The sequence below is a fragment of the Delphinapterus leucas genome, chromosome 3, assembly GCF_059928025.1.
Source record: "Delphinapterus leucas isolate spDelLeu-1000000601 "Yukka" chromosome 3, BTC_Dleu_Yukka2, whole genome shotgun sequence".
NCBI classification, from domain to species: Eukaryota; Metazoa; Chordata; class Mammalia; order Artiodactyla; family Monodontidae; genus Delphinapterus; species Delphinapterus leucas.
The window spans coordinates 8085200-8099037 of record NC_143131.1 but is presented as its reverse complement, the minus strand read 5'-3'; the positions used below and the strand labels follow the sequence as shown (position 1 = coordinate 8099037).

The following is a 13838-nucleotide window of genomic DNA, read 5'->3' as shown; positions in this document are numbered from 1 at the left end:
GGAAGTGGGTTCTTTTGCCCAGGGGACAGGAAGGGCTGACTGTGACAGAAGGTAGGCATCCAGCCTGTTGGGAAGTCAGAGGGATGGGGCATAAGCCTGCCATGCACTCAAAGGAGTCTCTTGGTAATAACCTGGTTATAAGCATTTTGGAAAAAAAAACCCAAAAACAAAACCGTCCTTTCTGAGACTCATGGTGGGAGCCCTCAGAACCTTTAGGCAGGGGGCTAGGGGCTGTCCTTCTCCTTCAGACCCTTTATGGGGCTTCTCTTCTGCACTCAGGATTCCCTGTGAGGACCAGAGCAACAGACTCTCCTTCACCACCGATCTGATCTTGAGCAGCGACTGGGCGGCATCTCTGTCCCGCTGAGCAGATGTCAGGCTGCCCTGACCACAGGCTGCCCGATGGGGCCCGCTGTAATTTTTTAATCTCCAACAGTTACAGTGGCTGCTTGAGTAGCTCCCTCCCCTCTCCAAATATTTAACCTAACCAGCAAAAACTGGCAGTAAAATCTGGAAAGTCACAGCCCAGGGGAGTTCTGTGTTGTCTGATGAAATGCAGAGACTTTTGCAGCCCACAGTTGTGCAGAATGAAGAGATCGTTTCAAGGACGGTCTCATCGGTCTGATGCCCCCGATTTAAGATTCAGTGTGCGTCGCTCTACCCTCCTGAGCAATGTGAGGTCAGCAGCTAGAAAGTGCAAATCTAATGACGTCCAGGGTATCGGGGTTCCTAAGTGAAAACCGGAGACCTCTAATATGCAATAAGGGAACCTGGAGCTGTTTGTGGCATTAAGCGTTTGAAAAGCTTTGGAACTGAGCTCCTGTTCATTTTCCTATGGGAAGATGAGGCTGCCTGGGTCAGGGGTGTGTTTCCTGAATGAAGGAATAAGCTGGGAGCTTGGTGAATGGGTGCTGACTGTCTGCGGGGGAAATCATTTTAGCGCCTAAGTCAGGTTCACATGCACACACAGGCGTGATGTGGCCATGGATGAGGCCCCCAAGGAATTCACCTTCTTGATCTGACAAATGAGGCAACAGAATCCAGAGCTGATTTCAACGAAACACGCTGATTCCTACTTTGTCTCGGAAAAGTTCCCAAACTGCCGGCGCAGTGAGGTGGTGCCTGTTAAAGGGTTCAAGCCCACCGGGTGGTGCTGCCCTGAAGCTGCAGCCTTCCTCACGGACCCCACGTGGGCGGTGAAGGCTGTAGAAGACGCTGTGTGTGTTCTTAAACTCGCAGCACTGATGAGGAAACTTGGAGGGAAATGTCACCCCCATCTTGGGAGCACCCATGACGCGCTAGTCACAGAAGGGTCACTGGCCTGGCACACAGTAGGGCCACTCGGTAAGTGGATGAGTCCATTGGTGCTTTGGTGCTGCCTGCCCACCAGGTATGTCCCACCTGCATGGATGTGGGACTCCGGGTCCTGCTCTATCAAATGCCCACCTCAGCTGGAGGGATGGATGCTCAGTGTGATATGTAACATCCCACACTCTACCTAAGAATTGTGCAAAGTAAAGCACAATTCCCCTTTGACTCATGGGGAGACGGGGCTCAGGCTGAGGAAGTAGCTCACATTACCATGACAGAAAATGTTGGGACAAAGGTTCAAGCCCATGCTGTCCACCTGTGGGTTTCACTCTACATCCCCATCTGCTTTTCCTTGTGATTTCCAAAGGGGCAACTGTGTTCAGAGGCCTGCTTAGAATAAGTCAAGCAAACAGGAATGAATAGAGAGAACAGATGATTCCCCTAGTCTGGCCTAGGGAGACGTCAGGAGGGGACAGAAGAGGTCACCAAGTGCTGTAGGGCTGAACCCGGGGCCTTTTAAGGTCTTGAACGAAGCACTGTCCTGTCATCTGGACAGAAGTAGCCCCTTGAAGCCTGGAATGGTCTTTTTCTCCCCCTCTACAGCCTGCATCTCTCTGCCAGTTTCTAGCACTTTCTTTTCTGGTTCAGAAGTCACTTGCTCACAGTGGTGGACTTTCTGGACTCCTGCATTTACGCAGTTAGCACCTTTGGAGACAATAGGATTCTGTCCCCTCCTGGGCCGGTTCATCTCTGTAACCAGGCCCAGCACCAGCCTGACCCAGGGCAGGGGCAACAGATGAATTTATAACCTGAATTGACAGCTAGACATATAGACACAAACAAGCTCTTAAACTGCTAATGAAAACAGATGGTTCCTTTTTAATAGATGTAATGATTTCACTGTCTGTGACCAAGAGGTAAATAAGTTGCTGAATAACCTACTGAAAGCAGAAAACACCAGGAGAAGAAATAGAGAAGTGAATGGTGGGACCTGCTGGGGCCCCTGGACTGGCTCACCATGCCTAGCATGCTTCCAGAAAAACCAGAGTGATAAGGTCCAGTCCCTGCCCACCACCTGGCACTTTCTTCTCCATGTCAACTTTAAATATGTTACAGATAAATACCATTCCAAGCCTTCTCACTTGGCTGCTCTGTGCACCAGTGTCATCAAAGTTCAGCTTATCTATTAACGAGTTCATCCATCTACAGGTTTCCGGATCCCTCATCCATTCCCAATCCTCACTGAACATTTCCTGAGAACGGGGGTTGCACCTCATACATCTCTGAAACTCCACAGCACCAAACACAGGTCATTCACTCAGTGGGTGCTCAAATGCATGTTTCTTAAATTAACAGAGTTCCACTGTAGATACATCTGCTGACTCTTGTAATTTAGTTACATTAAAGAAAATTCATGACATTTCATTTCATAAGCCATTTCAGCATTGAAACAACATGCCAATCTCTTCAACTCTAGTTAAATATCCATTCCTTTAGATGCTCCACGAAAATTCCCTTTTCTATCCATTCAAATGGATGGTCTCAAGTCTTTGATCTGTCCTTGTGCGGCTAACTCCTAAATTCTATCTCATATCTTTGAAATTCTAAGACCCTTAAAAGGCTCTCAGGGAAGTCATGAGCCATGGAACAGTGGAGTGTGGGATGCATGGTGTGATTTTGCTTCTTGATTTGGCCTTGATGGCACGCTGGTAAGGAAGCGTCCTCCCACACTAGGCAGAGGGTGGTGACCCCTTTTGTGACATATTTGGAACCCCAGTGCCTCATATTGTACGTTCAGAACTTTACACGATTGGGGAAGAAAAACTAGGAAGAATGAATCAACTTCATGCTCAGATGTTCATAGGCGAGTCTAACTCACTATTCTCAGTCGATCTCTATACGGCCAGTCAATATACTCTTGAAAATGGACACGTTCAGGCCAATGTCGAGTATTTTGAACACTGACATGTTTGAAGTGCCACAGGCCTCTAGGTCACCGCCGGGAGATTTTGGCCCTCACCAGCCCACGCCCTTCCCTGGCTAGCAGCCCCGCCTCTCCCCATCAACCCCGCCTCTCTTCACCAGCCCCGCCCCTCCCCATCAGCCCCACCTCTCCCCATCAACCCAGCCTCTCCCCATCAACCCCACCTCTCCCCATCAGCCCAGCCTCTCCCCATCGGCCCCGCCTCTCTCCACCAGCCCAGCCTCTCCCCTTCAGCCCAGTCTTTCTGACCTCATTCTTCAGGCTCCTGGCCAGGAAGTGCTCAGCCACGTGTGCAGGGAGCACGTTCTCCAGCAGCACGCGGTTCAAGTTCTCCATGGTTTCTATCTCCTCTCGCTCTTTTTTGAACTTGTTCTTCCATAAGAAGTCTAACCTACAGTAATATTCATTCTGTTACAAGAGGACACAGAGGTAAAGAAACAATAGGCATCTTGTCCTGCCAGAGTGGAGGTTTTAAAGAGAAAATAAAAAGAATGAAACAAACCTAAAAAAGAACCCCCCCAAATGGAATTGTCACCCTCCCTACCAAGCCCTCAGTTGCCCCCAAATGTCTCTCATTTCACCCTCCAACATGGATATCCAAAATGCAAATTTGGGAAAGAATCAGCCTCAGAAACAGAGAAAATAGCTATACTGAAGCCTTGAAAGACAAAAATGACATGAAAGCTTCTTACATAGTCATGTTAATAAATGGTGGCTTGAATTATTTTTTGAAAAGAGCTGTGATAGAATATAAATAATGAATAAAAGAAAAATGGAAAATATTTTAGTAGAGAGAGTGCATTGTTTCATGATTTGCATCTAAAAAATAACAGTGTTCATTTGTGGCAGTTTGCCTTTAACAGCTGAAAATCAGTTTTCCTCTACCACAAATTATGTAATTAAGTATACATTGAAAAGTATGTGTTTTTTCATTTGGGATTGCACTGTACTGAGAGAATGACATTATATTTAGACAAAAGTTCATTTTGATATAATTTAATTAAGATGGTGCCTGCTAGTAAAAAACATATGTGTTCATGCTTTATAATGTATTAAAATTCAATGTTTTTAAAAATCAGCTGTTATTAACATTGTAGAAATAGAGAGGCCCGTTTACTGTCACAGGGTCTCTTTGGCTTGTCATCATTTTGTATCTGCTCTGATGTATATAATTTAATATAATGAAATAGCCTTGAATGAATCTTCCTGTAACAGAAGGGCCTAATAGAGAGAGTGTATTTCAGCACAGATAGTAATTATTGACAGATACATGCAAAGAAGAACTAAATGGAGGGAGTGTGTTTTATTGGTTTGCTTAGCTATACCCATGACAGCACAAAGCAAAATAAAACACACGTAAATGGCCTCTCATGCACAGACTGCAATTTCAAAAAATAATTCACCATTTGAAACCTGAAAGAACAATGATCATTCACTGAAATTAGGTTTGCTTCAAACTAGGTATGATATATTCAAAAATTCTCCTCCTCTGGGGAGGCACTTATTTTTAGGTCATATAACAAGACATTTTTTTAAAAAGATTACAAAAGAGATAGTTTAAAAATTTGCTTATATTAAAGTTTTACATTACTGACACATTTTCCACATTCTGTATTTATAGAAATCATGCTATGCACGTACTGGAAAAGGCCTCTCCCTTGGAGAACAGATTATTTATTTAGATATTTTGTGGGGGGATAAACTAGTGGTGTGGCCGGTATTAAACTAAAATAACAGAAGCAATCTACGGTGGTGGCATCGAGAAGACACAGGTATACACCGAAGATCAGATAAAAATGAAACATGAGATGAAGCCATGGAGCCAGTTAAGGCAGGCAGCAAGCCCAATTCGTGTAAGTTTGAAAGGTTTTCGTAAAGCTCGTGAAGAGTCGCTCAGGTTTTCTGAGGGACTGCTACTGTACCACGTGCAAGCATTCTTTAAGTCTCCTACTAAAGGAATCGGAGCACTTTGGGACCAGCTACATTGGACTGAGAGTGACCTTCTGACAAATCTTTCCCCCTCACCTCCCCAACCAGTGCAGTCTGCTGCAGAACCCTTGCCTTGAGGCGCAAGGACCTTAAAAACTCATGTGTGGTCCCCCAAAGGAAGACAAATGTTTTTATCCCAAACCAGTTGTAATGGACTTAATCATGTCGCCAAAAAGATCGTTCCAAGTCCGAACCCCGGTATCTGTGTCTGTGACTTCTCTGAAAATAGGGTCTCGGCAGATGTAATGAACTTAAGGATCATCCTGGATTTAGGGTGGGCTGTAAATCCAATGACTGATGTCCTTACAGGAGAAAAGAGAGGGAGATTTGACACAGAGACCCGGGGAGGCTGAGTGAGGAGATCCAGCCAGGGGTGGGGAGAGCTGCTTCCTCCGGGACCCTGACTCAGGGCAGGAAAGCGCTCTAAGGACTTTGTGACACTTCAACTAAAACAGCAGCCCTGCTCCATGACCTCCAGTCCTCCCATCACCTCCCATCTCTCAGATTCCATCTGGGGCTACTCCCCAAATGCTTAGGGGCCCAGATCCCACTCAGATGTGGAATTTGTCTTCATGAGCTCTGGCGTGATGGGAGAGAGAACAGGAAGAGTCTTGAGAGGGCATCTAGGCCGCGTCTGGGACCCCCGCGACCCTGTCTGCTGTGTTTCACATCCTATCACAGCCTCGAGGGCGTCCCGTGCTCTGTCTAGTTCTGAAAAGTACCTGAGGAACTGGGCTTACACCTTTCTGCGAGGACAGAAGTGGTCTCTGGGCAGGGGCGCAGGCAGCATGTGGTTCCACTTTCTCTGGGATCCTCAACTCTCGTGCACGAGGACCTCGGCCTCACTCTCAAGCACTAGGTTGCCACTGCCCGGTTCCATACTCTGAATGAGCCCACCTAGGATGCAGACCCTTGACGGCAGGGGGCTGCCCTTTAAACCTGGGTGAAACACAGGGGATCTTTCTTTGTCAAAAGAGGCCCTTGAGTTGGCTTGCGTTTCTGTCACAAACTAGATTTCAGTACAGAGAGTGGTACTGTACTGTCGCTCTTGTCTAGGATGTGTTATGTTTTCACTAAGGTTTCTGAGATGCCTAGAGCAATATTTAGTATAGTCATTTTCTTAGAAAGCAAGTACATTGCCATCGTTTCAAAAATGATGGTCATGGGTCAGGGGAGCCATTAGGACAAATGATAACAAGATAAGTTGCAAAAAGTCTGTGCTATTATTTAAAACACATTCAGAAAAGAGGTAACTCTGAGGCCATGGATTCTTACAACACTTGACAACCTGATTTCAAATATCAGACATTTGTTTATAATACAGTTGTATTTCCGGAAGGGTGTGCAGAGGCACTATGTCACAGGCTTCACAGTTCTTGTTATCCCAGAAGACTTGGGACCTCAGTAAATCATTCACTTAATGATTTTGGACTGAAGGTCAGCCTTCCGGCTCACCTTGGTATATCCTTGGTTCTAGTTAAAGAGTAACTGTGAACACAATTAATCCTGCAGGGATTACTACTCTTTAGGCCTCTAGATGTACATATTACTTATCATTACACTAGCGACACGAAAGGAAACCGGTACCAGCGCTATCATGTTAAATGAATGCCTGGCCATAATACTGCATACTTTTGATTCTTTATTTAAATCATTTAGGGAGTAACTGATCAGTGAGCAGGGATTCGACAACATTTGTGTAGTGGTATTGCCTGTATATTATCTCAGTGATCAATAAAAAAAGTTGGGAGAATTCAATTTGATTCTAGGTAATTAAAATATATTGCTGTGAAGAAATCTGAGTGATCATTCTAGTAGGAGAAACTGCCTAAGAATGCAGAACCTAGCATGTGCCGGGGACAGAGGTGGGGAGGGTGATGGGGGGACCGGGGTCTTCTGAGCTCTGCATCAGGACCACAGCGTAGCTCTAGGGAGATTGGTGAGAGCTGCACTGTGAGCTCCAGGGAAGGATGCCCCTTGCACTTCCCCGGGAAGATGGAAGAGGATGGATGGCATTCCCGGGTGCTGGACTGACTGTCACAGACCTGGTCTCTGCTCTGACTGTGTGATTATTAGCAGCTTCCTCCTGGTGAGAAATGGAAGGCAGACCCAAACTCCCCAGCTGATAGTTTGCCTCTCAGATAACTGTTTAGAGATGTGTATATAATTTAATTGGCATTGCCTCTTCCCTGGTTATCTCCACATAAATCACTTCTTTGTTTCATGCTATCCATCAAAGAACTTAAAACAAACTTTGGTTGAGGCAGAGCTACCTGGTGTGGGATGAGTCTTTAGTCTTTGGGTGATTGTCCTTGTTTGCAGGCAGAGAAAGAATATTGCCCTTAAAAGTCCTGCACCTACAGGCTCCACGGGGAGGCCAGAAGCGGGCACAGAGCCCGAGGAGGATGTTTCATTTGCATCACAAAATAAAATTTTTGAACAAGGGACCATATTTCTAGGGATAATTGCAAGTGACAGCAGGGATATTTAATGCCCACTTCAAAGAAAAAGAAGCTATACGTTTTGAAATGCAGATGAAAACCCCAGGCAAGGGGACTTTTTTTTCCAATTAGTGTCAGCTATTGAGGGAATACATTGTAGGCTTACAGAAACCTACACATTTATTTTGAGACTTAACAGGAAATTCATTGATTCACACTTCAACTGTTCACAAAATTTGCCTCTTAGGGGAAAAAGAAAAAATGAGAGGCCTTTTTCTTGTGTCTATAGCCAAGCATACACACCTTGTGCTACCTACTTTTCTCTTAAGTGATAAGATGATTCTGATGCTTCAACATTTGTTTGCATGAAAGCAATGGCAATGCACGTCAGCAATGTATTATTAATACAGCACTTTAGAGAAGTTACAGAAGTAACAGACTTCTTACCTGTCTGCCCAGAACAAGCAGTGTGATGAAAAATATAAAGAGAGACACTGAGCCCATGGTCTTTAGGTCTTTCCAAATGCCTGGTCTATTAAAAAACAAACAAACAGATGAAAACAATATAACAAAACAACATACATACAGGACGTAGAATTCGTGCATGAACAAATTTCAGAATCTCTAGTGCTTGTCTACATTCTACACCAACCACACACACACACACACACACACTTCAAATATATTTGCAAGCCCAGATTGCATCAAAAGAAAGCAAAATAATCCTTATTTCAAGAGCTCTGTAAAAGAAAAAAATCTTCCAAATGAATATAGATTTCTTACTTTATACCAAACTCTAGCGAATATAAAATGAATAGCAGAATATTAATAATATTTTCTTTATATTTCTGGGATCAATCGGATAATTGGATATATGACTTGTATTTTTTAGTAATTATTTGCAGAATGAGACAGTATGCTAGAAATTAATAATCATGGGAGATATAAAAATGAAGTAGGGAACTTTATTTCTATAAGCTACTCTAACATATGAATAATATACTTTCATATAACTTTCTGGCAGGCCCTCCTTATTCCTCCTTTCATGGGGTTTTGTATCACAAAGACATAAGACAGATGGAAACCCTTGGCCCACTGCCTCACCAAGCTCTCGCTGTGCTGGCTGGGCCCTCCATCCTCACCATGACCTTCTAGGCAATGACCACCCACACATCCTAGTTGGCAGGTGTGGTGGTCAATTTTATGTGTCAACTTAAAGGTTCTGATTTTGGTTCTTGTACAGCATACAAGGAGAAATCGACTTGATTCCCCAGGGTAATCCTGCATAGCTGACAAATGATTATTTCACACATATAACTGTAAATGAGACTTGAGAAGTTGATTATGCTTGGCTGCCATGTCACATAAGCAGCATAGCTTGTATTTAATCAAGTATAAATATCAAGTCATCAGTTTCTGCTTGGGAGTTGAATATGCTTTGAGATTTTCCTGTTTCTCCATAGAAGGTTCGAGGACTGATGAGATAATAAGAGAAATGGATAAAGAACTAAAGAGCGCAGGTGGGCTTTGGAGTAAGTAACCCTGGTTGGAATCATGACTCCCCTGCTCTAGTGAGCTTGGGGCCTAGGATAAGCCCCTCCAAACCTCACTCTCCCCATCAGCCAAAGTGGGTACCAGTGCCCATCTTACTGGCTGTCTTGGTCACTAGGTCAAATATTTATTACCTGGCATAGAGCCTGACATACAGGAAGCGCTTCATAAATGGTACTCATGATTTTTCGTATTAACTACACAGTGATAAACAAGAGGATGGAGCGAGGGAGGTAGAGAAAAAGATAAGAAAATGCAGGTTGGTGGATTTCATTAACAGAATGACAGATCCATGTGCAAAAGAAAGGCAGATTCCTGCGGAAATGAGGAGACAGAATCTCCAGTACCAGTGGCTGAAGGGCTTAGGACCTCAGAGAACTCTCCAGAAAGGCTATGCTTGTACTCAGGGCTCCTTCCTCCTACCAAGCCAACTGTGGCTGGAAAAAATCTGAGCTCAACAGCCATAAGGAGGTTACCAGTTTCTCTCTGGGAATGAAGTGAGCTGACAAGTGTCACTTTCCTGTCTCAGTAGTAGTGATTTTAAGAAATGAAGTTCCTTTTTGAGCCCGTGGCAGCTGTGTCTAATAGCACAGTTGAAGTCACTGCAGGGAGCAGATGTTTATAAGCAGTGCAAACTCCAGTGACTTTTAGGGACTTTTTTTGGCCACACCATGTGCGGCATGTAGGATCTTAGTTCCCCGACTAGGGATCGAACCCATGCCCCCTGCAGTGGAAGCACAGAGTCTTAACCACTGGACCTCTGGGGAAGTCCGCAGTGACTTTTAAACTCATTTCCCCGCATACTGACTACACTGACAGGATATTGACCAGTTAATAAAACTGGTACAGGGAATCCTCCGGCAGTCCAGTGGTTAAGACTCCGAGCCTTCCCTGCCAGGGCCCGGGTTCGATCCTTGGTTGGGGAACTAAGATCTCACAAGCTGCACGGCATGGCTAAAAAAAAAAAAAAAAAAAAGTGGTACAACATAGACAACAGTGCGTAAGAAGCTGGTGCAGGCTGTTTTTAATTTTCATGTTGCTTCGTGAACATCCTATTACTTTACCATTCCAGGAATCCTAGGAAACTGCTATGACATCCCTCCCTTTTACCCATCACCCTATAAAAGTAAACTGAGAGTAAAATGTTAACTCCAAGGTCAGGATCTTACAGTAGCTTCATCAATGCAACCAATCAGAACTCAGGTCCCACGTGTATCCCCAGGTAAGGGGCCAGATGCCCCAAATATACAAAGCCATCTCCCGTCCCTCTCACTGATGGAGAGTGGGAGGTAAGACCCTCTTTATGCAGTTCAGCGGCTGGCTGAGTTTTCAGATAATCACACAGAAAATACATGCAAGCAACATAGAGGGAAAAATACTTTTCTGGGACTCCTCACGCTAACACATTTAAACATAGTTTTAGGGGTGGAAATGACCTCTACCTATCTCCCAGTTCTTGAGCCTTAATGAGGAATAGTGGTGGGTGTAGGTGGGGACTTGGGGGAAGCAAAACTAGGAATGGCTCTCATTGCTGGACCGGGCAGTGCACTGGAAAGTACAGAACTAAATGGACCTCAGAAATAATGACGCACAACACAGCCTGTAGGATAGACTTGGGTACCAGTCCACAGATGCCTTTTTTCCTTCTGACGTTCTCCGTCAACTAGGGAGAACTGTAACCTGCTGTCTTCGCTTTCATTTAGATTTCTCAAAAACTTCTTTTATTCATCCAGCCCCAAAGAACTGCTGATTCCAATTGGAGTCCATCTCTCCCACGTGGGCCCCTCACAGGCCACGGCTGATGGGCTCCTGAAGCTTGAATTTCTCCATCCACAGATCCATTCCTGGGTTCCTTGCTCTTTGTGTGTATGCAGGAGAGGCTGGGAGGAAAAGGAGTGGGTAGCATGGGGGGGACATCGGGACAGAGAGAATAAAATTCCAAGATGTCTTCTGGCAGAGTCTAGTCAGTTGTGTTGATCATATCAGTTTCCCAGGACTTTTCTTTTTTTTTTGAAGTGTGGTTGATTTGCAATGCTGTGTTGGTTTCAGGTGCACAGTAAAATGATTCAGTTATACATATATATATATATTTTTTCTCAATCTTTTCCATTATATGTTACACAAGATACTTTGCTATATAGTAGGACCTTGTTGTTTATTTTATATACAGTAGTTTATATCTGCTAATTCCAAACTCCTAACTCCCAGGACTGCTGAAACAAAGTGCCACAAACTGGGTGGCTTAAAACAACAGAAATTTATCATCTCATAGTTCTGGAGGCCAGAAGTCTGAAATCAAGGTGCCGGCAGGGCTGTGCTCCCTCTGAAACCTGCAGAGAAATCCTTCCTTGCCCCGTCCTGGCTTTGGCGGTCGGCTGGCCACTGTATCACTCCAATGTCTGTCTTCATCATCACGTGGTGCCCGCTCCCCTCCCCCCATGTGTCTCTGTCTCCACATGGCCATCTTCTTACAAGGACACCAGTCATATTGGATCACGGCCCACCCCACTCCAGCAGGACTTGATCTGAACTAATTACATGTGCAATGACCCTATTTCCAAATAAGGTCACATTCTCAGCTACTGGGGCTTAGGACCTCAGCATGTCTTCTTTTAAGTGACACAATTGACACATTAACAATTGTATCAGCCATTATATAAAAATGACAGAACTTAGTCTGAGGTCTCTCTCTCTCCCTTCCCTTTAAGTTTTAGGGATGAAATCCACTTTGGACTTTCACACGTTAGGGCTGTGCTATCACTCTGTTATGAAGTACACAAGACAGAGCTAATAGAACTGAGAAGGTTTCTAACTCTGTGATTTTTAACTTGACAGTTTTAGCCAAAATGTGACCAGATAGGCTATTTTTCATACTTAAAAATGGGTTCTGGAGACACAGACACCCAAATGTGCCTGTAGCCACACACTAATTTACAGCTGACCCTCACCCTGAGGCTGTTAATGGAGCAATCATTCTGGCCCTCAAGTTTCCAGAGTCCAAGAGAACAAAGAAACCTAACAAATTGGGCAAAGGATATGGAATTGCTTGGTGAACCGGTCTCTAACCTAAAGGCTAACAGCTCCGTGACACAAAAATGACATTTTCGTTGCTTTCAGGAGAGGATGCAGTCCAGGCATGTATACACAAACATAATTACATTTCAAAACATTCTATTTTCTAGGTGACATAAGCCTCTATTTACTAAGAAGAAAAGTACCTCAAGAAACCTAGTTTCTGTTGTGTTGGTAACAATATACGAACTGAGTAAAATCAGATCTTCCCAGGTCATTCACTGGGGTCAAAAGTAGTCTGACCTCTGGGACCCTGACCCCCTGAGGCCCACGTTTCATAAAGAAAAGTCCCACAAAGAGACAATGGCTACTGCCCTCCCTCTTAACGTGAGATCCCGTTGCTCTGCCGCTGATGAAATCTGTTTACTTCTGGCTGTCCCTGTGAGTAAGTTAGGAAACGCTTTGCCGACAAGGAGCCTTTGAATCCTCAGCCATCTTCAATGTCAAGCAATGCAAAAAGCTCAAGTTTTGGCCAACTTGATGTTGCTGCAAGATGAATCTGCTGTACCTTGCTCAGCACAGGACCAAGACCTCAACTACAATGTCAGAAGACGACACAGTCCGAATAAAACAAAAATACCCCAGAAAGGAAATGCTGGGGTTAAAATGCAAAGGGAAAAATAAAGACAGCCAACTGCCCTGTCAGGAAATCTTTCTCTAAGTCTGGCTGGAGATAGGGCAAGGAATTGCTGAGATGCACGTGTTAGTACCACTTTCCTGATTATTCCCTCCTGGCCTTTCAGTTGAGTGGCATACAGCATCCTGCTGACCTCTGCTTCCAAGCTCTCCTCCCCTCCAGGTCACCAGTGCAGTGGCTGGGTCCTGGCCAGGTGATGCTGGCTGGTGATGAAGCGTGAGGATGACAGCTCAGCCAAAATTCCTGTATTCCACTGCTCAGACTCAGCAGCCATCAAAACAAACCTATTTTCTGATGGCTGATCTGGTTGTTTGCAATGGCCACCAGAGCTGTGGTCAGACAGGAGAGTTCTAAAACAGCTCAGTCATTTAAAAAATACACCATTCCTTTCCGATGACTGGAGATGCATCATTAATAAGTTTTCTTGACCAACTGAGTCAGGGGTGGGAATGACCTCTTCAGACAGTTTGTGCCTTTTGACATATTTTTCAGTTATTTTCTTTCCAGTTCTATTTAGACATAATTGACATATAAACTGTATAAGTTTAAGGTGTACAATGTGTTGATTTGATACACTTATATGTTGGGAAATGATTATCACTATAGCATTAGCTAACATCCTCATCACCTCACATAATTACCATCTCCTTTTTGTGGTGAGAACATTTAAGATCTACCCTTTTAGCAACTTTCAAGTATGTAATACAGTATTGTTAGCTATAGTCACCATGCTGTACCTTAGATCACCAGAACGTATTCATCTTATAACAGGAAGCTTGTGCCTTTTGACCAACATCTCCCCACTTCTCCCACCTTTCCCCAGCCCTGGGTAACCCACCGTTCTACTGTTTCT

General features: G+C 44.4%; 1 protein-coding gene across 1 annotated transcript in view; it reads right to left on the bottom strand.

Annotated features, from left to right (window-relative positions):
* Positions 1–832: 832 nt before the first annotated feature.
* ADCY2 (adenylate cyclase 2) overlaps positions 833–13838 on the bottom strand; it is a 193325-nt gene continuing 180319 nt past the window's right edge. Inside the window, exons 14-15 of the mRNA XM_089908359.1 lie at positions 3545–3703; positions 833–919 (exon numbers count right to left, since the gene is read on the bottom strand). Of these exons, the coding sequence (XP_089764485.1) occupies positions 833–919; positions 3545–3703 (246 nt within the window). The remainder of the gene's footprint in view (positions 920–3544; positions 3704–13838) is intronic.